Source organism: Malaclemys terrapin, chromosome 14 (assembly GCF_027887155.1).
Source record: "Malaclemys terrapin pileata isolate rMalTer1 chromosome 14, rMalTer1.hap1, whole genome shotgun sequence".
Taxonomy (NCBI): domain Eukaryota; kingdom Metazoa; phylum Chordata; order Testudines; family Emydidae; genus Malaclemys; species Malaclemys terrapin.
This window is the reverse complement of record NC_071518.1, coordinates 20,113,688-20,139,834: the sequence shown is the minus strand read 5'-3', so window position 1 is coordinate 20,139,834 and position 26,147 is coordinate 20,113,688. Positions and strand designations below refer to the sequence as shown.

Genomic DNA, 26,147 nt, shown 5'->3' with positions numbered 1-26,147 from the left:
TTTCTGGTTAGAAGTTGGCAGAGGTAGATGGGTTTTGTTTCAGGAAGAATGTTGAGATACTGTAGCTCTTAAAGTTTCTGGGCTTGGTTCTGCCTTGGGTTACTCTGTCTTCTGGCAGTGCAACAGGAATGGTGGAAAGTGAATCTAGAGGGGCATTGTAGTGGAGTAAGTCACATGCAACTTCTTCTGTGCCTGGGTTTTGTAGGGAGGGGAGAGGAGGCCAGTGCAACTCTAAAATTTATGCTCATGGTGAGGAAGGGTCATAACAAGGGAGGGGCATGGCCAGGTTCACAGAGCATTTGAGGATTCATTCTCTGCCAGTTTTATGTTAAAACTGCCCTTCCATGGCTGAACCCGCAATGTAAGTCAGTTTTGCAAACACTCCTGCCTTCCCATTTTGTTGAATCTCTCTTCTGGTTCAGTTGCTTTTGCTGACCCAGGGTTTGTGTCTTATTTCTGAGAACGTGGGTGGATTGATTCCTCTATGTATAATGGCTATCACAAACACAAGGGAGAAATTGATAGGCACATGGTACTATGCCTGGAATCTTCCTCATGGACATTTGGTACCAAGGAAAGCACTCTGTGACGCAGTTCATCTGGCCAGCAGACCTTGTGTCTGTTTACATTCCATTTGATCAGTAATAAGAATCCACTAGGGATTTGATTCAATATTCCATACAGAGGGCGTTATTAAGATGCATTTCTGTTTGAGAGAAGCTCTCTGAGCCCAGATCTCTCATGGCAAGACTTGCGTAAAGAATTTGTATACAGTATTTTAAAAAGATATAAAAACATAAAAGATTAAGTATTGTCCTAAATATTGATTTTGTTTTTAAATACAGCGTTTCTGAAAATAATGTACTGTTATCTATGGCTTACCATTCTCTTGTGATGTACTGTTCTGGTTGGCTAATCTTAAAGGCAGGAAATGTAGGCTGTACTTGGCTTTTAATAAACTCTGTTCTGACTCTTCAGAATTTACCTAAAAGCTTGAAGAAAAACAGCTATTGAACAGTAGTTTGAAACAGCTACCAGTAATATTACTTATAAGACCTACAGAGTTGTCCAAAATTTCTTTCTTTCTCCTTAGAGCTTTCCCTTTTCACTTAGATGTTTTCATAATTTGAAAATGCTTTTACTTATTTTCCCTTAAGAAATAGTAACACTGTCACACTAAAGTAAACTTTAAAAACCATAATACTGTATCCAGACTTTAGATGCTATGTTTTGACTTCAATTATCTTTGTAACAAGCCCTGCAAATATACTCATTAACAATCACCGTGTCTCCATCAATCTGTTCCTGAATTAGTCCATTCATGTAATACTTAAACATCTGTTATCATCAGTGGATGTTTTGTCTTTGTATGGACTGCGTGATTGGGTCTAAATGTATTAACATCACAATCCTTTCCAAATCATGGTGTTATAATTATGTAACTGAACAAGTGGCATATGAGGTGAGGTGGCTTATTCTACTACTGTGCTGTGGAGCTCCTTTTCTCTTTTCATTGATATCACTCTTCCTTTCGCTCTGCCTGATTCCACTCTCTGCCCTTAACTCCCTAATGGCACCCTATTAGGTTATCACTCTAACTGAGAAAGCGCCGTGAACTTAGTTTTGAACTGAACGCAAACTTACAAACATTTGATGTGACTGAGATGACTTGTTTTCTGTTTTGTTACCAACAAACAGAGGCTTTTAGTAAAAAGGTACTGAGATTTTAAAATATATATTTATCATTTATTTTAGCTAAAACACTCTTTATAAAAGGTGAAAGAACAGCAGCTTGGAAAGCAGACCATGAACAGCTCACCATGTATAAATAGCTCCCTACTATTTCTCAGCAGAGCCAATGCATGGTGGCTAGGGAAGAAAGAGGAGGAGGCAATTGACTAGGAAGGAGACACGGTAATGAGCACTGATGGGAAATGAGGTACATCAAAAGCACATGCCAGTCAAATGAGAGTTGGGTAAACATAATAGTACTTTTTCAGTTTGCCTTAATGTGTCAGTGGTTCTCTAACTGTCTGTGACACACAAATATTTTTTATTTTAATAGGAAACAACAAAAGGATAACTTTGATATTAAACTGTTGCCCATTTAGATTAGGAATTTCAATAAGAGCAGCAAAGCCCAGACGGCATGTTCTTGCTCTGTTAGAGGAAGGAAGCCATTATAAGATAACTAGCACCAGTGGATGTTATCAGATAAATTGCCTGAATTGGCAAAGCTTTGTTTCTTTTATATCCATTTCTGCCCACGTATATTTTCAAATGAGTTATTTAGTTAGCATTGTATATAGTTCTTTTAGGGTGTTGCTGAGAGCAGTGATGCAGAATTAACTAGAAAAGCACACCTGAAAAACTAAAATCTCAGGCTGCATCAAATCCACTGCATGTACTTTCGAAAAAGTTTTAACTGTTTGAAGCATCTGTTACACAGGGTCACTCTAGTATGATCACTCTAGATACTGCTCCATCTTAAAATTATGAAAACTGAATATTCTTGAAAATGCACTTTTTACTTGATCTTAAAAATACTAATTAACGGGTGAGCATTGTGACATCAGTCACTCAGAGTCACCAGTGTGTCTGTGTGACTCTTTCAAAATCAGGATTGAAATAATTTTGCATGGCCAAGATCTGTGTATCCTATTGTTCCGTAGTCGTAATGCATACAGTGTCAACAACAGGTGTTAATACAAAACCCACTGTGTAATAATTAGTGTAAGGATAATTATAATAATTAGTGTAAGGATGATAGGAATATTTGTATTGCTGTTGGTCGAAGCCTTAGGACAATAATATATAACCAGTGGTTTTGGTTCCCTGCTCAGTGTGCTGAAAAGCCTTTTTCAAAAGGACCTAATATTTATAAAGTTTTAGTTGCAGCAGTTAGGAGATCTGATCTTTGCAGGCTCACCCCATATGGTTTTAGTTCTGCCCATGATGCATTTATACAATGATGATTGTGGAGGAGGAACACATTTAAAATTCTAAGTACAGTCTGTAGCAGTATGTGTAATGAGAGAACTTGAGAGCTATGGTGGGAAAATCCTGTGGATCTTATTTTCATTACAGTTGCATCCACTTCTCAATTTCTGCCTAAGAGCAGTCTCACTGGGAGGGCACTTTGGGACCGCTTTATTTTTAGAAATGTGAGCAGCCAACATTTTCTTGTTATAAAATTCATTATGGAATTTTTATGTTGCAAAAATGTATAATTGAAAACTATTAATGTAAGCTAGATGTCTTGGTGTGTTTGCTGTTTACAAGTTGACTGTAAAGTTTTTATATCCTATGCCTCAGGTAAGCTATCTGCCTAATGGTTTTTATATTCATGTGGCCTACACTTAAAGTACAATACATAGTGCTTACTGCGTATTAAACTGTAGTGTATTAATTTAAAAGTAACTTTTTTGTGGTGGTGGATTTCCAGCAATAACCTGTTAACCCGTGATTTACAGCATGTTGATGGTATGTTTTGAATGTACATATGCACAAGGAAATCTGCATCCTTTTTCTCCTTGTAAACTTCTAGGCTATGAGAAATTAGGCTCCCATCAAAAGGTAAAATATTCTGCTAAGAGCAAATCATAAAATGCTTATTCTTGATTTGAGAATAGATTTAGAAATATTTTCATAGCTAAGAGAGAATGTTCAGACTAAGGGTACGTCTTCACTACCCGCTGTATTGGCGGGTAGCAATCGATTTATCCGGGATCGCTATATCGCGTCTCGTTAAGACGCGATATATCGATCCCCAAACGCACTCACCGTCGACTCCGGAACTCCACCAGAGCGAGCGGCAGTAGCGCAGTGGACGGGGGAGCCGCAGCCGTTGATCCCACACCGTGTGGACCCCAGGTAATTCAATCCAAGATACTTCGACTTCAGCTACGCTATTCACGTAGCTGAAGTTGCGTATCTTGGATTGATTCTCCCCTCCCCCCCGCAGTGTAGACCAGCCCTAGGTATTACATTTCACATAGTTTCCCTTTCATACTATACTGAATATATTTTCTCATCAGAAAAACTTTGGCCATTTGTTCTTGGAACATTTCACTTTCCTCTGCCATTGAATTGGATATTTGCAAATTAGACATATTTGCGGTCCCTAATTTAATAATTGGCACTCCCATAATGTCCTCTATATGAGTATCTGAAAGTGCTTTGAAAACACTGGGCTATGTTTATCATTCCTACTCCTGCACCTCTCTCCAGAAACTTCTCATTGACATCAGTAGCCCTTACTCAGGATTCCACAGGAGTTTTGTGGGGTAAAGATCGCTGAATATGGGCCCGTAGCCATTTAAATCTCATAGCATCCTTTGGAGAAGGTAAGTATTATCACATATTTTTACAGAAGAGAAAACCGAAGTGGAGTGATTGAGAACTTGATTTTCTAAAAGTTAAGGACATAAATCTCTTCTAACTGCATGCCAAATTTGCATGCACACTAACTGTGACTGTATGCAAATAGGTATTTGTATGTGAAAATGGCCATTTAAATGTATGGTTGGCCATGTTGCAAAAGCATTTGTGTTTTCAGCTTTCATCTGTGCCTAATTATTTGAAAATCAGGTATGAAAGGGTGTTCTTTGAGCTGTCAGTCACTCTTACCTCCTCTTGAAGTCATGAGAATTAAGGGTGCTACACCCCTGATAGGATTGAGTCTGGAGTGACTTGCTCAAGGTCATACAGGCAGTGGCGTAGCCAGGTTCTAAGTGCAGGGGGAGCAAACATAAAAAAGGCGCCCCCCCCTTGGCTCCTCCTCTGGCCACGACCCCCTTGGCTCCTCCTCTGGCCGCTACGCGCCGCCCCCCCCACCTTTGGCTGGCTCCTCCAGCTGCACCGCACCCCCCCTTGTCTCCTCCAGCCATGCTGCGGCCATGCTGTGCCCCCCCTCGGAGGGGCTCGGTCAGGGGGGGAGGGGGCAGGCATGGCGCGGCCCGGCCAAGGAAGTTTTTAGGATGTGGTCGGAGAAGGGGGGCGAGAAGAGGCAAGAAAGTTTCACGCGACCCCGGGCTGGACTCACCAGCTGCTGAGCAACCTCGGACTCAGAGGAAGCCATGACACCGCGCCGGGTGGCCGCCGCGGGAGGGGGCGGGGGCGGGGGCGGGGAAGGGGAGAGGCTCATGAGAAGCTCCAGGCGGTGCGGGCTGCCCCCCTACCCTGAGGCCGGGCTGGAGGCTGCAGGCGCGGGGAAGGGGTGGTGGGCGGGCGCTGCTTGCTTCTCCCAGGGGCTGGGGGGAGCAGAGCAGTGGGGCGGGCAGCAGCTGGTGGGTGGCAGATCCCCCCCCCTCTCTCCGGCAGCTTCCTGCTTCTGTCGGCCCGGGCCTGACCTACGGCGTGGCGGGGCTGGTGGCCGTGATCTGCTGCCGGGAGATGCTGTTGCTGCCGCATCCAGGGGCAGGGAGCGCTCAGCCGCTGAGCCCTGAGCCGCCGCAGGAGGCGGCCGCGGCGATGTTGGGGCCACGCTGAGGTGGGGCGAGATGGCTGAGGAGCCAGCCCCTTCGCTCCTCCGGCCACGCCCGCCCCCCTCCCCATGGCTTCCCCGGCCGTGCTGCCCCCTGTTGCCTGCAGGAGCCCTGCACCGGCCTGGCAGGCGCTGCTTTTGAAACATGTGCTGAGGGGAAGCGTCTGCTTCCCCTGCACCCCTCTAGCTACACTACTGCATACAGGAAGTATGAGGCAGACTCAGGAATAGAGCCCAGGACTCTTGATTCCTGCTGCAGTGGGTGAACCACCAAATTAGCCTTCCCCTCCCCTACTTTAGAAAACAACCAAACCTAACCCCAAGATAGGTATTCTCACCCATTTTCTCATTTATGTATGTCTCCTTCTGTTGCTTTTTCAATATAGGGATAAAATATTCAAGAAATTTACAAAAACCTCTATGCCTTGTTAAATTAACAAACCATGTCAGAGTTCTGAACCCAAACATTGTGCTATTGAATGAAAATTAGAATATGCAATGGACCAGTGTAGCTCAGTTGTGCAAACGGAGTGAAATAAAACCATATACTTGAAGCATGACTAAAACATTTTCATAAGAGCTTGGCTTCCATTTGGGCACCTAACTAAAACTGCCACATTTTCAAAGGTGTTCAGCCCCTGGCAGTTTCCGTTACTCAGGATAAATTAGGAGAATCTTCAGTGGAATCACACTTGTATAAAATTAGAATACAGTAAGTGACATTAAAATCAGGCCTGGACTGTACAAAAGCATAGGTTTGTACTGCAGACCTGCACTATCAATATCTGTACTGAGTAAGTTTAAAGAAAGAAAGCCAGGCAGCCAGTTGTAGTACTTTATCCTGCATAACCATTCAAGGAACAGAAAAAATTCCACGGATATTATTCCCAGAAAATGAGTGGTCTGTCTGAGCAGATGGTTTAAAGCAGAGATGTGCTTGAACCAAAGCATCAGCTATGAACACTCCCAAAGTTTGGGAGTATTTGAAATCAAGATCTAATTTTGTCTCTTTCACTTCTTTCCTGTATCTGAGAACTCTCTGTCTAAAAATTAAAACTCTTGAGGCTTGTGATTTGGTTAGGAGAATAAACAATTTTCCAGGAACTTACCTTTGAAAGGAAAGGTTCTAGATATTGAACATGTTGAATATGGATCTCCTCCAATTGCTGAGTGGCATACCCAGTCTCTGGGAAGCTGGTAAGTAAGTAAGACAGTTTTCTGCATCATTGTATCCTGTTGGCAGATCCATGCAGGATTATTGATCGTATCTTTTTGGCAGATTCATGCAGGGCTGTTGATCCTTTTTTGTGAAGTGTCTGCAGAAAACCAGGTGATAAAGATCAGGGTAGGGGAGAGAGAGCAATAAAAGGATACAATTATTGACTGTTAAGTTATCTGTAATCATTAGAAATTGAGGAAAGTTATTGTAGCTAATGTGTATTTTTGATTAGCTTAAACCTTTAACAAAAGGACTTTTTTTCTTGGTTGACAGCTGCTTGCAGTGGAAAACTGGAACAGCACACAGAGAGACGTGGAGTCATCTATAGTCCTTCCTGGCCACTAAACTATCCTCCAGCCATAAACTGCAGCTGGTACATCCAAGGAGATCATGGAGATATGATAACAATTAGGTATGATTTGTAGTGTTCTGTTGAGATAACAGATTGCTTTGCTGAATGAAGCATAAGAGCCTGTGCAATATGTTAATATGAAGTTGTGTCTAAAAGAACTGTAAAAACTATAGAGCTTTTGTACTAAGAAATTTGTGGTTGATGCTTGGTGAAATAGAATTGCAAGTCAGGAGGATCCTCTCATTTAAAAGATATCACGTAGTCTATTTAGGTATTTTAGGTAGTGAGAGAGCCCCACTACTGTAGTATCTGAGTCCCTCACATTTTTTTTTAATGCACTTATCCTTACAATACTGCTGTGAGGTAGGGAAGTACTGTGATTCTCTTTTGGTAAGTGGGGAGCTAAGGCACAGGGAGACTAGTTTGGTCACATCAGCTGAACAATCATTTTGCCCCTCTCTTTACATTTTAATGGGAATGGGGACGAGAGACTTGGATTAGGCTAGGGTTTGAGTTTAAGGTTGAACGAATGTTAGGACTCAGGTCTGAAGACAGCAAAATCTTGAGTTTTTCCTGTGAGAGATCTGCTTGAGTTGGCAGAAATCTTATGATACGATCCATTTTAACGAAACTGGACAGCTCCCAGTTTTGGATTACTGTAGAGAGGTGGTTTAGATCTGGGAATTAGGCTACAAACTACTTCCCATCTGACATTCATAGTTGGGAGAGTTTGGATTTCAGGTTGTTATTCTGGCTCATGTCTGATCTAAGGCCATTCTCAGTAGTCACATAAGGAGAAAAATCCACAGATGGGGCAGAACTGAACATGGTATCCACAATTTTCGTGTTTACTCAGAGGGCTGGTTAATAACCCCTTGCAGATGGCCAGGCTAGCATTCACATGGTTAGCAATAATGTTTTTTAAATGGTATTAGTATATGATAGTGGGAAATGAACTCCTTTACCAAGCAGTAACTAAAGCATAAATAGTGCTTAACGTGCTCTGAAAGAAATCAGAGGGGTCAATCATAATCTGGGAGCAACAGCTTTGGTAAGTCAGTGTTTAAAGTGAGTTGCTCGGCTCCATTTTATTTTTATTTATATATTTATTTTTTGCCTGGTCTGCAACCCCTTGCAAGCGCTCCAAGTCCCCCCACCCCCCATGTTATAAATACAGACACATACTTTAAGCACTGGGTATAAAAACAGAAGGCCAGTTTTTCAAACAAGTCTTTTAAAATAGTCCCACAGAATTTGCCAGCAACCTATTTCCATGCTTTCCCACCTCCCATTTGCGTACAGAAATGCACATTAGTGCAAAAAGTGATTATTATGCAATAAGTGATATGAATGCAGGCACGATCACCAATTGTATAGCTTCATTTTCTAAAGCCCATTTGAAAATTAGGCTCACGGAGATGTTTAAGATTTTCACAACAAAACAAAGAAAAGGGGCCTTTTCTGTAATTATGTCACAAAGTCATACAGTATGTAACTGATGGTTCAACATGTCATCACTACTCCATTAAATTAACATTCAGCAAAGCAAGTAGCACTTCCGAAAATAAGCAATTACCATTAGAGTTAGCATTGATGACATAATTTCAGACCTTTCTGGGAAAGCACTCTTAATAAAAGAAGCACAAGCACGCGCGCACACACACACACAAAAAAGGATACTTTGAACTCTAATGTTCACATACTGTGAAAATACTTAGTTTTCTGTGCTAATCACAGTAGTCTCTTCAGACCAAGAACTGTTTATTTTTCTTAAAAAGCCATTTTTTTGTTTTTAACACTCCTGTGTTTGACACCATCTGCTGAGTTGTAAGCTCAGCTGCCTAAAAGGACTGCAAACCTCTTCAACTGCAGATACTCTACAATTAAAAAGAAATCTGCCGCAGATGGAATAATAGGAGGGTTCCTTCTTCCATTGTTTGAAATAGGAACTAATTATAATAAACAAGCAAATGAATGAATACCTGCCAGCATTTGAGATCCACAAGTAGGTACATACTTTCAAACTCCATTAAAATATACTGGACGAGGAGACTGAGCTTGTAAACAGAGACTGTTGGAAAGTAGGAGGAAATGCACTAATGAAATATAGAACTTTGCTTTAGGTGTACAGATGGCAGAAGAGTCTAAGGTAGGTTTATATGGAAGTGTTCATTAAAAAAATACTTGGCCAAATTCAGCCCTGATGTAACCATTCACAACTCTGTTGCAGTCCACCTAAGCATTATTTAATGAAAATACTGTTGTTGTTTGTATTGTGGTAGCCCTCCCCTAGCAGCTTACAGGCTGATTTGGGGCCCCCATAATCAGTAACAAAGAATTTGAAGTAACAGGGGAAGGATGACTATGGAAATGGTAGTAATATGTTTCCATAAGTCAGATATGTGCACAGCTACATGGTTTTGAGTTATTGTTTTTATGTAAAGAGCTAGCAGTGTTTGGTTTTTGTCACTAGAGTAATCAGATGGGATTTAAACACACAGGGCCAACGTCTGCCCTAAGATTCACATGCACAAGTTTCGTTGAGGACAATGGGAGCCTTGTGTGTATGTCCAAGGGAACAGTTTGGTTCACTGGTGACAGATGGGTTAAGATGTTTTGTTTAAATAGCTGCTCTTCTGACTTAGAGTGACTCATACCAATATTACTTTGCATCCTATGCACATTTCATTTGAAGATCTCTAAGCACTTTACAACTATTAATGCATACAACACCGCTAGAAGGCTTACAGTATTATACCCATTGTACATATGAGGAGACTGAGAAATAGGCAAGGTAAGTGACTTGCTCAGAGTCACATAGCATGGCCATAGCAAAGTAGAGAATAGAATCCAGGTGTTCAGATTTTGTTGCTTTAACCACCAGACATGCTCCTTCCCTAATAGTCTCATAAAAAGGTATGGAAGAGGCAAACTGACGTTGTCACTTTTCTTGATTCGATAATTTTTTGGATTTTAGAAAGAAAAAAAATCCTGTGTGTTGTATTAAACCAGCTGTATTTCCTTTTATCTTCTGTTCTCACTGCCAGCAAGAGAGCAGCATTACAACATAGGATAGTTGGGATACACCAGGGGTCGACAACGTTCGGCACGCAGCTTGCCAGGATAAGCACCGTAGCAGGCTGGGCCAGTTTATTTACCTGCTGACGTGGCAGGTTCGGCTGATTGCGGCCCCTACTGGCCGCGGTTCACCGTCCCGGGCCAGTGGGGGCGGTGGAAAGCTGCGGCCAGCTCATCCCTCACCCGCGCCGCTTCCCGCCGCCCCCATTGGCCTGGGACGGTGAACCACGGCCAGTGGGGGCCCCGATCGGCCGAACCTGCCAGCAGGTAAATAAACTGGCCCCGCCCGCTAGGATGCTTACCCTGGCGAGCCGCTTGCCAAATGTTGCTGACCCCTGGGATACACCAAGAATCTCTAAGGGATGAAATTACAATTGCCAGTAGTTATGGTAAACAAAATCATTGCAATCTGGACCAGTTTATTCTAAACCAGCAACTTCCAATAAAACAGTGCCCTGTTCTACATGTGGATGAAAGACATTGTCTCCCAAGGGCATTCCCTCTGAACACTTTGTTTTAATATTTTCCTCTCATATGTTTGTATTGATTTTCCTCAGCTGCTTACCTTTTCATGCTTTCTCTTTTCCCTTCCATAGTTTATTTTTCAGACTCAGCAGAGACAGGTTCAACAGTCAGAAAATACATTTGCTTTTTAAGCTGCAGGCAAGAGCAGCTGGCCTTCAAGAATCTCTGCAATCTGCCTAAAACAACAGTTAGGATGAGGAATTACTACTTGTAACCAGTTTCTTTAGTATCTTAAGCTTAGATTGTATTTTTGTTTTTTTGCTGGGTAATCTGCTTTGATCTGTTTGCTATCCCTTAAAATCCATCTTTTGTAGTTAATAAACTTGTTTTTGTTTTTCTAAAACCCAGTGTGTGGCGTTCATAACTGGGAAGCAAAAAGCTGTTGCATATCTCTCTCCACATTGAGGAAGGGGATGAATGTCATAAGCTTACGCTGTACAGTTCTCTGTGCAGCACAGGACGGTATAATTTTGTGTTTATCCTCTAGAGGGGGTGTGCACTTGAGTATTGGGCAATTCCTTAGCTGAGCCTTCCCATGCAGAGCTGATTTCAGTGTCTGTGTGTTTCTGCAGCCGGCTGTGTCCCTACTTGTGTGCTGGTGAAAGTGTGAGACTGTCTGCAGCATGTCACAGCATTGCAGGGTGAAAGGGAGCCCAGGCTTGTGGATCAGGCAGGCTCAGCGGTACTCCAATTGCAGGTGGTACCCCAGAAAGGGGCGGGGAACCTGTCACACTCTCCTTAACCATTTTGGAGTGCATATCTTTTATCTGGTTTTGCTTTAGTGTAATTCAAGTCATCTGCCCTGTGAAAATTCAGCAAAGATTCTCTTGAAATTCCTATTCACGCCATCACAGCTTGTAAAACTAGGGCCTGCTCCTGCAAACCCTTACTAATATGAGTAATCCATGAAAAGCAATGGGAGTGCTTCCTGTCATCCATGTGAGGCAGGTAAACGTTATCCTCACTTTGTAAGAGGGGGGTAAATTCTAGGAGAGGTTTAAGGCATGATTTTCTAGAGGTGCTAAGCATCCACCATTCCCATTGCCTTCAGTTGGAATTGCAGGTGCTAGCCTCAGCCTTGACAGGCAGGCTCTTTGTGTCTTACTTGGGGTTACACAGCAAGTCGATTGTTGAGCTGGGAAGAGGCGAACTTCCTGAGTCCCAGGTCCTTGCTCTAAACAGTTAAACAATTTTTTTTTTAATGAGCCAATTAAGCCATCAGCTGTGTTCACAATCTGCCCTTGCTGGGAGAGTTTGGCAACAGGAGTGACTGCTCTTGCTTAATTGGCTGTTCTGTTTTATATTGAGCCAGTGCTTTGCTGATCTATCCACAATATTTATTCTGGATTTTTAATGGATTTTCAGGGCCAAGTTAGGTACTTAACCTTTTCTCTCTTCTGTACATCTTTTATCACAATGGTTGGACCTTTTGTGTGTTACTGTCCCATGTTCATTTTTGTGCTGGACTCAGTCTTTGTTTTTCTTTCCAAGTTGTAAGAGTTTGGGTATTTAACATTTTTATTGTGTAGTTGTTCACACCTAAATCACTTCCAAAGGGATGTAGATTCTTTATACATAATATTGTATAACTAAAGGGGGGGGGGGAGGGATAGCTCAGTGGTTTGAGTATTGGCCAGCTGAGCCCAGGGTTGTGAGTTCAATCCTTGGGGGTGGGCCACTTGGGGCTCTGGGGTGAGGTCAGTGTTTGGTCCTGCTGGTGAAGGCAGGGGGCTGGACTCAATGACCTTTCAGGGTCCCTTCCAGTTCTATGAGGTAGGTATATCTCCATATATTAAATTAATTATATATTAAATTTTGGCGGTAAACTGCTGCTTTAAGTCTAAGCAGTAAAAGAGCTCAGCAGAGCCTTGGCTTCGTAGATGGCACATCTTTTTTAACTTACAGCAGTGACAGTGAATATTGATGTTAAGCTGGTTTAATGCAGTTACTCTCAGTGACATGTGGATGTTAGAAAGTCATTGGGAAAATGTCATTATTGGCCATTTCTTCTTTTCTGGAGCAATTTTACAGACAGTATACATTATACATTCAATTCTGTAATTTACAATAAGCTTCCTGGATCCCTGCTGTGTATCAGAAGTAGTCTTTAGTGATATCATACTGGTGAAAAGAAACATGTGCTTTACCTATTTCTTGCAGAATTCTAGGAAAGCAGAGTTACAGCTGTCTTTCCATCAAGTCACATTAGAATTATTTTGGTCCTCAAAAATTGAATGTCCCCCAGTGTCTAGTGGGATATTTTTAATAGGTAGAACCTTGTAGTTTATATAGAATTGATTTTAATAGTTCAGCAATAAAAACAGACATTTCAGAAGGAAATCTAACTGAAGTTAAAATATTTCTCATTAAAGCATTTTTATTTCTCCCAAAAGATTCAAATTAATTTGGCCAAATTTGATGCTGTCATGCCCATCCCCCCATGTCTCTCTTGATTTCATTGGGGATGTATCACTGTTAATGAGGACAGTTGGAGGCCCAAGTCATTTTAAAAGGATACTCTCTATTTCAAAGCAAGTTAACTTTTCACCTTTTTTATTAATTAACCAGAAAAAATAATAAGTGACTTATTGGTTCAGTTGAAGGCTGCAAACCCTCTCAGGAGCTGTAAATTCATCAGCTTCCTTCCTGTCTGTTTCCTAAGAATGTATGAAATGAATCTGTATTATGTGTATGCATTTGCGGTGTGAGCCTCTCCTCCCCTCTTCTTTTTGTTACCATTACCCATTCAACTGCCAGGCTGACCCTGCTGATAGAAGAATTTGCACTGTAGTTTGAGAGAGTTCAGTTGAATAAAATCTCTAGAATAGTAAATCTTGTGTTTCATAGGTGGCAGGGTAAAAAAAAAGGACTGTAGCAGCAGCACAAGATCAAATTACCAGTGGTGAAAGATTGGAAATAGTGGAGGTCTGGCAAATTAACGTGGCAGAAACTTCCCATGCAAAGATTCTTGCCTTTGTGATCGGTTATCTAAGTGGTAAACCAATTATGATCTGTACATAATATCTAATATCTAGTTGCAAAGTACAACTCGATACCTAGTTCACACACACCAGCTTTGTTGGTCTGAAATAATTCCACAGTTAAATTAGGTGCCACAAAACTTATTTCTATTGCAGCATGCAGACAGTTTAACTTGTCAGGAAGCTTAAGGAAAAACTATTTTCAACAATACCCCTTTAAGGAATGACATATTCTACAGTTTGCAGGACACTGTTCAAGGCCCAAAATTACTTTCCTTTTACCTCTTTTTATTGCCAGCACAGGTACGAGTTACACCCTTGTTACTATATCTCTTGTTTATATGAATTAATAATATACTAAACCCAAAATTTTCATGTCCTATGGCAGTTTTTTAAACTGTTTATTCCACAATATTTTTTCCAAAGTCTTTAATTTGCTGGATGCTGATATTTGGGATTTGCAGTTTTAGATACAAATTGCTGAAGGGAAGACTTAATACATTCTGCATCTGACCTTTTCATATGCTGGAACGGCTGTTTCCAAGAGACATGCATCTTCATGGCCCCTTCGAAAGGATAGTTGCTCACAAATACAATTCTGCCTCTGCACCAGTATACTTATCCTATGATTTAAGGGGAGGGATGGTCTTGTGGCTAAGGATGGGGCATGGCGTTGAAAGCCTAAGTTCTGTCTTGTTACTGCCTCTGACAGACTGTGTGGCATTGAGGAAGATCACTTAACCTCTCTGCATCTCATGTTCTCTGTTGGAAAATGGGGATAAAGATACTTCCGTAGCTCGCAGAACTGTGATAATTAACTGAAAAACTTGTTATTAGTAATGCACCTTGAGATCCTCACATGGAAACCATCTTACAAGTATAAGGTGCTCTTAATTACAGGCCCTGGACATAATGCAGCACTCTATCATCCGCAGAACATAGACTTATGGCAAGAACAGAGTAAGTTGACAGTGTAGGGTAACTCTAGTTCTGACTCTTCTGATTTTTTTTTCTTTGTGCATACCTTAAACATAGTGTGGCTGACATTTCTTCATTTTAAATTACTAGAATTAAAATGTAAGGCAGGACTCAAGAAGGACAAATTTTGGGGATCATCAAGATTTATTAAGCACATTACTGGAGAATTATAATTAATCATAGAAATTAGAGATGGAAAAGACCTAATAAGTGATCTGGTCCATCTCTCTTAGGTTATGCAGGATTGTTCCCTTCAATATATTTTTCTAGTGATTTTTTTTTAATCCATTTATGACTGAGCATCTGCTATTACACTTGATGGATTGCTTCGCAGGCTAACAAATATAATTGGCTAGCAGATATTCTTGTTGTTCCTCCATAATTTTCTCTTTGCTAGTTTCATCCCAATACTTCTACTTGTATGTAGTTTGCATCATTCTAAACAATTTCTTTCTTGCTTTTTCTTGTTTGCATGTCCATCTTTCATCGTCACTAAGAAGGCTCTGGAAGGATATAAAGGCCGGGGAACATTTTAATTTACCTTTTGTGAATATTCTGCCTTCCCATCCTGGCAATGAAAATCTCTGGCACTACCTGGTTTACTAAATCCATTGGTTACCAGGATGTAATAGTATCCCTGGTATTGGAGAATGATGTATTTTGGGGATGTATCTTTGCAAACTAGAGAGTGACAGAGAACATCACAGAAGGAAAGGATTTGAAAAAGGTGAATTAAGCTATTTCTGTGCTGATTTATCCTCTGTCGCCTAGATCATTCTGGGACACTCCACATTTTTTATTAGACTTCTCTGAGTTTTCAGTTCAGTTTTGTGCTTTTAAACCCCCACCCTCTCCTTCCATTCTCTTGATGCCATGTCCTCTCTCTTGCTAATCATATATCTTTGTCATAGACCTTTTTTGGATATTGTGTATGCATAAAAAAAGAATGATGATTGCAGTTTGAGATTCCTGGCTAGAGTGAATTCTTTAGTCTTCATGGCAGCTGCACTTTTCTCCTTGCCCCAAAGAAAATGTCTTGGCTTACTTATAGTTTTCTGATATTGTGGAGTTAGATTTCTGATATTAATTCCAGACAGTCATATTCTACCATTTATCTTTTCATGGAGCTTCCTCTGATATCTATGAAAGTTTCTGTGTAGAATGTGGCCCATCTTTTTGGTAAGGCTTTCTCCATTTCTGAGAGTTCTCAGTCCACAGTGTTATGTGGTTGGGGTATTATGTTAATTTTAACATGCTAGCCTTGGGTAATCCCATTTCAGCATGCAACAGAGAAACAAAACATGGTTTTGGTATCTTGGGTGTGTTTTTTGTGACAGCAACACACACACTCTCTCAAGAAGACCAAGTTGTATTGTCTAGGGCTGTTGTGATTTTTGTTCTTGGAGCACTTATGTGAAGCTGGAAAGAATGGATTAGAGGAACTGTTCTGCATTCCCTTTGCCTGTGCACAGGCCAAAGAGTTGGTTGTTTCCCCCTTCCAGATACTGTTGGGGTTCTTTGCACAGCTCCCTATTGTTCTTTGTCCAAGAAGGGTTTTATTTATTCAGAGTTTTTAAGGCCAGAAGGGATCATTGTGATCACCTAATCTGACCTGCATAACTGTAGGCTGTAACTTGTGGTTGGATAGAGTATTTCTTTTAGAAAGGCATCCAGTCTTGATTTAAGAACTTCAAGTGATGAAAAATCCATCATTTTACCCTGTCGGGGATTCTTTTGGGCTGGTGTTCATGTAAGTTGATTTGTCAATAAGCTTTGTATATTATTGTGGGGTTTTTTTGTATATGGGCCTTGAGTTTCTGGTGTGGGTGCATTTTCTAAATGGAAAAATGATGACCGCATGGTTGCCTGCACAGTCACTGCACTATGAGTGTCTAACTTATTGCAATCAGATATTTTGGATGTGAAAGGCTGTGTCCCTAAATCCAGATTTTATCCTCTGTCTTTCATTTGTGTTTTCTTTGCTCTTGGCAGTTTTAAGAACTTTGACTTGGAGGACTCTCAGAAATGTGCAGTAGACTGGCTGATGATTGGCCCCTCTTCCAAGAGGGAGGAGTACAGAGTGTGTGGATCCTCCATACCACCCTCCTTTATCTCTGCACGGGATCACGTCTGGATATTTTTCCACTCAGACGCATTGAGTTCGGGACAGGCTCAGGGATTTCGCCTTTCCTACATCCGAGGTAAAATCTCTGTACAGTTTTAATTAATTTTGTTGGACTACGCAGAAATACTTAACCACCCTGACCCCAAATCCTGTGTCAAAAGTGGCTTCTGTTGACCAAAGTCTTCTGTAAATGCCGATGAGTCATTAGAAGCTTGTATATTTTCACCATTTGGCTTTATTAGAGAATTCTTCTGGCGAAGAGCTGGACCAAGAGTCAATGGCTGCACACTGGGGTAAAATATTAGAACTAACACATGGCATCAGTTGTTTCTAAAAGTTTTAATATTTATTTTTTCCCCCCACAGGAAAAATAGGCCAGACTATTTGCCAGTCTGATGAATTCCATTGTGTAAATGGCAAGTGCATTCCCAACACTTGGAAGTGTAATTCCATGGATGAGTGTGGGGATAACTCGGATGAGAGAAACTGCACCATCCCTCCAACAGAGCCTCAGTCCAGCATCTGTCCCTCAGGAACATTCCAATGTAGCATAGCCCATTCCACCAAGTGCTTGATAAACGAGTTAAGATGTAATTCAGTTAAAGACTGTAGTGATGGTTCAGATGAAGATAACTGCCCTGATCTTTCATGTGGCAAAAGACTGGGTAATTTTTATGGGTCTTTCGCTTCCCCAGACTTATTCCGTGCAGATCACAGCTGGGCAGACCTTCGCTGCACTTGGTATGTGGACACACAAGATAATCGGCATGTCCTCTTGCAGCTTGATTTACAGTTAGGGTACAATGACTATGTAAAGGTGTATGATGGAATTGGAGAGAGAGGTGATAAATTAATGCAAACTCTTTCATATCACAACAACAGGCACTCGGTGAGCGTGGAGTCCTCAAAGGGTCAGCTCACCATTTCATATCATGCCAGATCAAAGAGTACTGGCCATGGATTCAATGCAACTTATCAGGTGAAAGGTTACTGCCTTCCGTGGGAACACCCTTGTGGAAGTGATGAGGAGTGTTTCACAGATAAGCAGCATTGTGATGGTTGGTGGCACTGTCCAAATGGCAAAGATGAAGAGAACTGTCCAGCTTGCCAGAAAAATGAATACCCATGCGAAGGAAACAGTGGACTGTGTTATTCAATACTTGACCGATGTAATAACCAAAAGAACTGCCCAGATGGCTCAGATGAAAAGAACTGCTTTACATGCCAGCCAGGAAACTTTCACTGTGGCACAAATCTGTGTATCTTTGAGACTTGGCGCTGTGACGGCCAAGAAGACTGCCAGGATGGAAGTGATGAACATAATTGCCTGGTTATAGTGCCCAGAAAAGTCATCACAGCTGCTCTGATTGGGAGTCTTGTGTGTGGCTTGCTGTTGGTGATAGCACTAGGTTGTGCATTTAAACTCTACTCACTAAGGACCAGGGAATACAGGTGAAAATCTTGTATGTTCATAATGTCCTAACTTTACTAGGTGAGCCTTTCTTTCCATCACTTTAGGGGCAAGAATAAAATATCCATTCAAGTGAATTTTGAAACGCACAGTAAAACTAAGCCAGGGTCCAATGAAACTGATGGGATTTAAAAAATGGCCACTGTGCTGTTTATTTAGCAGTAAAAGCTAATGGCCTACATTTTGACAAGTGGCTATTTGACTGTCTCTTCCTCTATATTTACAGAGTAATATGCCATACTGTTAGTTCTTTTGCATATCTCAGCCTCCTAGTGAAGAGAAGAGTTTCAGTGAGTTACAGTGGAGGTACCTTTACTTCTGTTGTTATGAAAACATCTATTTTAATGTAGTACTGCCCTGCTGGCTGATGACACTAGCCCTGAGGGAACTGGGAGAGAAGACTGTGTTTTTAGAAAGGTCTGTTTATGTAATTTTTGTGGGTTCCTTCCCCATTTTACTCTGGTTCTGTTGGTTTCAGAGCATTTGAAACCCAGATGACTCGTCTTGAGGCAGAGTTTGTACGACGTGAGGCTCCACCTTCCTATGGGCAGCTCATTGCACAAGGACTTATCCCGCCAGTTGAAGATTTCCCTGTTTACAATGCATCGCAAGTAAATGGTTTCATTCTACATTCAAACTATCAAAAACTAGATAGACTGAATGAATCTGAAGCAAGAGTAACAATGAAGTCACTTTAATTTATGGAAATGCTCTTGTAACAACATGATTTCTTCTGTACTGAGGAATTGCTGTTGTATATTTTAGTGATCTGGCTAAGTTTTCTAGTTAGATGGGGACTCGTGTATGTTGAAAGTTAAATGGATAAAAAAAGTTTTACATCAAAATAGCAATAAATAGACAAATATCAAACTAAAACAGAAAGGAAACCAGCATTTCAAGCTGAAAATACAAAGGAATTTCCTTTGTATAGAAAATACAATAAGGAGTGTAGGCATTTGTCTTCTGAAAAATTCTGGAGTTATTTTTATTAACAAATGCAAATCTTATTAACAAAAAGTCCTGTTGTATTTTTGTACTCGCCCATATCTGCCTTCCTCTCTCTCTGTCAAATGCATTTCACTCCCTGTGTGATAACTTCATGACCTGACACAGCACTTGTAATTATGTAAGCAGAGGGGAGGTTTGAGGCATCAACTATTATCAAGTCCTGCTGGCATTGCCTGTGAGACTGGATTCAGTGGACCAATAGTGTGGTCCAATATGGCAAATCCTGCATCTAACCACGCTGAGTTGATTATTGCTGGGGGGCGGCTTGTTAAATGCAAGTGGTGAGAAAAACTTCTGGAGGAAAGAAGTTCGATGCAGACGGAGCAGTCTTTGGCTTGATTTTTAAGCAGGAGTTTAAACTTAAACTGTAACCTTTCCATCTGAGTAGCATTCTTAGGAGTCAGATGGAGAATTTAGTGGGCAGGACAGTCTTAGATATTTGATAGTGTACTCCAGTGGAAACATCAAGAAATTACAGTTCCTTGATTCTGTTTTATAGGCATCTGTGCTGCAGAACATCCGAACAGCAATGAGGAGACAGATGAGACGCCACTCATCGAGACGGAATTCATCTCGGAGGCGCTTGGGCAGACTCTGGAACAGACTGTTCCACAGGCCACGAGTGAGAGGGCAGATCCCTCTCTTAACACCTTCGCACACTTCCCAAACAACGCTGGGTGATGGAATTATCGATCACACCGAAGGGAATATCCAGAATCCCTCCCCTTCCCCTGAAGGACCTAATTCAGAGGCAGAGACCTATGGCCAGGTTAGAGGGCTACAAGAAGCTGGAAGTAGCATTTTGCAGCCAGAGACTGAAGCCACAGAGCCATCACCTTCTAGTGTTTTATCTAATAATTGCACGGCTGCACAGGCAGAGCCTGAGACTGGACACAGTGACAAATCTTCAGGTGCTGAGGAGACCTCCAGCACTGAGCTTAAACAAACCAAGAGGGTGGATTCAGGAAAAGCTTTCAGAGATCCTTTGTCTGAAAGTGTTACAGAAACACTCCGTGGAGGATCGGTATCCAGAAGGACTGTCGCAGAGAACAGTAATTTAAACAGGTGTCATCCGCTGAGTGAAGAGCCATGTAGATTATCCTTAAAAAAGTGGGAGTCCAATTACTCAGACAGCCCTATGAATGTTTGTATTCAGGTGGATGGACAGCAGCGATGTTGCCCTCATTCCTATCGGGAAGAACCTTTGGGTATTCACGCGGCTTGTTGCCATTCTGTGGAAGTGCCAATGCTAGAGTCCTCTACTCCCCTCTCAGAAATCAATACCAGTGATGATGAATCATTACTAGTTTGCTAATGACATTTTGTTTTGGCCCTGTAGATTTTGTAACTTTAAAATGTACATTGCAGAGCACACTGATTATAACTGACACATCTGTGCTCTCAGCGTAGTCTGTTAGAACCAATGTGCATTTATCCCAGAGGGAGTAGAATACCTATGACAAGACTATGGGACAAATTTTGTCTTTGTTGATATGCTTGAAACTCCAGTGGGGTAAAACTGGGCCAATGTATGTGTTCAGGGGCCAAGAGTGAGTGAGAATCTATTGTCACAATTTGGGAGTTTTCCCATCCTCCTTTGTTTCTTCTGTGTATTTATTCACTTTCACTTTGCAATCAGGGAATTTGAGTTTGTTTAGTTTAAAGTCACTTACTATTGACATTAATGTGCTAGAGAGAAATCAGTTGGCAGTTTGTGTAGGCGTCAGTCACAGGGAATTACAACTATCAGTGTTCAGCTAGAAATATCAAATTGTTGTCTTTTTAGATTATTGGTTTTAATTAAAAAATGTTTACAGAGCCCCAGAATACATTTAGCAGAAAGTCAAATCCCTATGGCTCCTCTTTCTCTTTTCTGAAAATTACCACTTTTTCTCCATTCCCTTCAGAAGTGTATTGTTGGCCATAGACATCCAAAAGCATCTATTGCAACCAAAGTTTCTGTATTCTGCATACAGAGAAGAATCAGGTTTTTTATCTGCTAGAACTTTGTAATAACAAATTAGCCATGTTAACAATAACTGGAGTGCATTAAGCCCCATTTTGCAGCAACACATTTGTATTATCAGATATTTTATCATATTCACAATGGTTTTGTTAAGTTTGAATCTTTTTTTTTTTCTTGTCTTTTTTTAAGGTCTTAGTATCATGCCATTTTAGGGCATGGTCTAGAGCAGTGGTGGGCAACCTGCGGCCCGCGGGCTGCACGCAGCCCATCAGGGTAATCCGCTGGCGGGCCATGAGACAGTTTGTTTACATTGACTGTCTGCAGGAACGGTCGCCTGCAGCTCCCAGTGGCCGCAGTTTGCCGTTCCCGGCCAATGGGAGCTGCGGGAAACGGCTCAGGCTGCAGGGATATGCTGGCCACTGCTTCCCGCAGCTTCCATTGTCCAGGAACGGCGAACTGCGGCCACTAGGAACTGCGGCCGGTCAATGTAAACAAACTGTCTCGTGGCCTGCCAGTGGATTACCCCTAGGCCGCAGGTTTCCTACCACTGGTCTAGAGAGTTAATGAGTGCTTCCAGTTCTCATTAGCTACAGTGGGAGTTGCAGTTGGTAAATTTTTTAATGGTATACGCATTCTTTTGTTGTTCTTTTAGATACATGCTAGCTGAAAAGATCGGCACCATTTTCAAAACTGAAAATGTGCAGACTTCTGAGTAGTTTGGGTTAGACCCCTGTGCCTTTTGCTTTTTAAATTTTAATTAAAAACAGCTAAGCTATTTAACTCTGAGACGTGGTGATGTTGCCTAGATAGGAGTGACTCACTACAGAACAACAAAAGTTATCTGATGAAATCTTGGCTCTGTTGAAGTGAATGGGAGCTCTGCTATTGACTCCAATAGGGCCAGGATTTCACCCCATATTTTAATGTACAATTTCTACTTTAGTTTTCTCCTCTTCTGAAGAAGCACATAATTTTAAAAAATACTGTCAGCAATTTTTTTTAGAATGGAGAAAGTAAGTTAGTTGCCACACTTTTATAGGGAAGCAGGTGCAGGATGGTGTGTATCTCAGTACTCTGAGACCTGTCTACTACTGTAGGACAGCTTCCAGTTAGGAAGTGAATAGGAGCCTTAACTTTAGATTGTGCTGACAGAGTTATTAATTGATCTTCTATTAAAACTGCACAATCCAAATAGTCTTTAACTCCTGCAGGTCGCTTGAATGTGATGTGAGTTGAGCCTGTGCAGTGAAGGGTGAATTGACACCTGAATGTCAAGATGTTTATCCTTTTAATGGGCTATATTCTGCCCTTGATCTTTCTACAGAACTCCCAGTGGGAGTCCCAGCCAAGAAATGAGGTCAGGGCTAGGCCCACTGTGCTTTGATTGGCTTTGCCAAATCATAATGTGAAAGAACAGCAATGATGTGCTTTATTTTTCCTCTGACACAAATTACTTTTATAGTGTATTTTCCAGAACCAGGAAGAAGCAGAAGATTCAAAATTGTAAAAAGATTAAGAGTAGGCAAGGGTTTTGGTCAAAGTGCATTCCAGTAAAGAATCATAGTAACATGAAATAAAAAATAAAAATACTGTTTGATCAGATATTTCCTTCCACATATTTCTGTGGTCAGAGGTCATTTAGCCAAACAAAAAAGTAGTTTTGAGAATATTTTACTTTCCTAGCATTTGTAAGCATTTTAGGTACATTCCACCCTTAAAAGGTCATGTACTGTAGTCATTAACCTGCCAGGGATGTTTGTGTCCAAGGCTACAGTTTTTAGTGTCTCTTTTTGTCTAAAAGTAATTTTAAGTACATAGAATTGTATTTATAAAATAGTAAACTTAGTTATAATTGAGTGGAAGATTACATTTCAGGGGAAATACTGTACAAACAAAAAGAACCTTATAAATAAATGTATATTTAATTCTGTTACAGAAACATATTTCTTTCTATAATAAAATCATTTTGATCCTACTAAGCCTTAAATTATATTATCACTATTGTAATGTTCTTCTGACAATTTAAGTTGAAATATGTACTTCAGAACATAACAATCTTTTGGTACAGCAGTGCACAACTAGTAATGCCATCCTTCAGCTTAAAAAAGATGTAACTTCAAATAATTTCTTAGTATCGCTTTCAGACATATTTTGCGTACTGTTGAAGATGCATTTTGATAACTAAATGGTAATTTAAACAAATCAGTTTTTATTTCTCCCTTGTATATTTAAGCATCACAACTCAAAACTGAAAAATTGAAGCTGTAATGAAGTTTACAAATGCCATCATCCAGGAAATGTTCAGCTTCCTCTTTGTGGAAACGTATAGCCCTGCATAACTAAAATATACAGCTTTTTTTGCTTTTTGAAAAGCACATAACTTTTTTGCAGTCTGCAATAAACTGTGATTTTTGTTTTGTCTAGTATATTGCTTAAAGTGAAGAATCCCTAACTCTTGTTAAACATTTTGCAGGAGAAATCTGTTGTGTTCTGTAAGTACAAACAAGTTGTGCATTACAGTATCATGGGCTGGAGGGACTTGATAGAAGATATGAAGTTTGCCTTACTATAGACCTAGTATTTTCCCAGCTTTTAAAGATTTAATTATATTTAATTTTCCATGAAGAAACCTTTATTTTATTTGTTTTAATATAAATTGCATGTTCATAAAGGCTTAAAAATAGTTGGAAAAACTGTAACTGAGACAAAAATGTAAAGGAAAAATGAATAATAACCTTTTCTTTGTTCCTTTTGAGATGAGGGAAAATATCATCATGCTTCAATGGCTACATAAGCCAATAAAATTGTTCAAATTCTTATTTTTATGTTAATCTCATAGTGCATTTCTTGGGATCTTTGATGTTTTTGAATGAAAGGGGGAAATATTTTAACATTTAAAAAAAAATCATGTCTGATGTATTTAACTCTCTTTAACCACAGTTCTTTAGCAAGAATGGTGCAAGCATTAAAGAGAAAACTGAACTCCAAATGCTGTTGCTGTTGCTGTTCTCTTGTTGCTGTTAAAACAGTGAGAGTCAGAATGTCTGAACTTTCTGACATCTGTCAGTTTGTACTACAGTCCTCTACATGTAATTTCGTTGTGTGTGTACCTTCTTGGGTGATTTTTGTTGACACCTCAGCCTGCTGCAACATTTTGCTTATGTTTGTATTTATTCCATGAAACCTTCTAAAACTTTACCATACTTTATCATGCATATGCCTTAGTTTGAACATGTAGTGCCAAATTGTCAAAGATGCTTAAAAACGCGCACCCACAATTCCATGTGCTACCCAACATTTGCAAATCAAATATGCTTACATTTGCAGTTACCTTCTTTGCTCATCTATATGCTTGTTTTAGTGTAAAAATACTACATGCATTTGCATGTGTGTACGTATGTAGAAGCCCTAAAAAAAAAAATGTATGTTCACTTCTTTAGAGGCATATCTGAAAATTTGTCTTTACAGCAGTGGTATCAGTCACTCCTTTCAACTGGGTGAAAATGCATCGGTAGTACTGTGTACAAATGGTTTTAAAAGGCATATATTTACCAAAAATAACCAACATTAACGATGGCATAACTTGTTCTACGTCTTGTTCCATCTGAAAACAGCTTCTTTGGGTTCCTGGGTCTCCGAGCCTCTTCATTCTTCACAGCTACAGGGGATACTCATAATTGTTTTGGTGAAAGTTCCCTCTCTCCAGCCTTTGTTCAGTTTTTCATAGTGGAGTCCTTGGCTCTTCCCTGCCTGATTTTCAGTAGATAACAGTGGGACTCTCTTAAGCATTCTCGATGCTGGTAGGGACCAACTACCCAGATTCAAATGCTGTCACTGTTGTGAGGGGAATTGGATGAATTCTGTTGTCGTCAAGACTTTCTTACAGTCAAAAAGAGTGGGGTGAGCCGTGAGCATGACTTGTCCCCTAGTAAATCTTACGACTGTACAAATCGTTAAAGTACACGACTTGGTTTATGATAAAGTGCTGACACAGCTATAACTATAGTGGCACAGGCAGTGAGATTGTAACTCTAATACTAATGTGTGGCTGAAATGAATATAGCCCATACAATGGAAATGGAGTAATAAAAAACCCCTAAACACCACGTGCTCGTAGCAAAACTCATTGACAGCCTCTGCAGTAGAATGGATGTGTAAAATGGCAAATTAAGGAACGACTGCTGATCCAAGAGTTTTGGTCTCCACGTGAAAAAGGATTTTAATCTCTCAAGCAGCAGTTGGTATTTTTAATCTGTGGAAATGGATAGATGCCTCAAATAAAATATTGACTTTGTCCTCATGACCTCAGTTCCTCAGGTAGCAAAAGTAATCATAATATTTGTTTTGTTAGTCTATTGTTAACCTACCAAGTTCTATTAAACTGTCCTTCTCCCTCTCCCAGTCCTGGCTTTGGTGTTCTTGGATACAAGGTTTAAATGGCCACAAAGAAATTTGCAGGATGACATGAGTGAGTGGGACAGGCTTATTTTTAACTGCTATGTATTGTTATGCCTTTCAGACCTTATTAGCCCTTCTTTAAGTTTCCTTTCCTATTAGAGCTGTTTCCTTTCTTATGAGATTAGAATAAATGGAAGTGTGGTAATTTAGCCTTTATTCCCTGTTCCTTCCATTGGCCCTCAAAAGGAGACACCTTCACCTTCCCCTGTCCATGTCAGTGACCAAAGTGCAGAAGGAACAATCCATGAAGATTTGCTCTGTTCGCACCAGGAACTGGTGGAGCTGTGAGATTGGTCACACTGCTGTAGTTGTTCCCTTCTGGTGAGTGTTGGCCTTTATAAACCATTCTGAAGAGTCTGTGGGAGCTGCTCACTCTGTTGCTAGTGGGGAGTCAGCCAGAGCTGGTGGTTCATTGCTGCTCCAATTGGTGCCCGTGCGTGTACTGGGAGCATGGAGTGGAGGACTGATAGGCCTGCCCTTTCCTCTGCTCCGTCTCTGCCT

The 26,147-nt window shown here is 40.7% G+C and overlaps 1 protein-coding gene across 1 annotated transcript in view; it reads left to right on the top strand.

Moving 5' to 3' along the window:
* Positions 1–24,177, top strand: part of LRP3 (LDL receptor related protein 3) — a 36,470-nt gene extending 12,293 nt beyond the window's left edge. The window contains exons 3-7 of the mRNA XM_054049099.1: positions 6,978–7,116; positions 16,611–16,819; positions 17,109–18,195; positions 18,693–18,825; positions 19,722–24,177. Coding sequence (XP_053905074.1) covers positions 6,978–7,116; positions 16,611–16,819; positions 17,109–18,195; positions 18,693–18,825; positions 19,722–20,537 — 2,384 coding nt within the window. The 3' untranslated portion in view covers positions 20,538–24,177. The remainder of the gene's footprint in view (positions 1–6,977; positions 7,117–16,610; positions 16,820–17,108; positions 18,196–18,692; positions 18,826–19,721) is intronic.
* Positions 24,178–26,147: the final 1,970 nt, after the last annotated feature.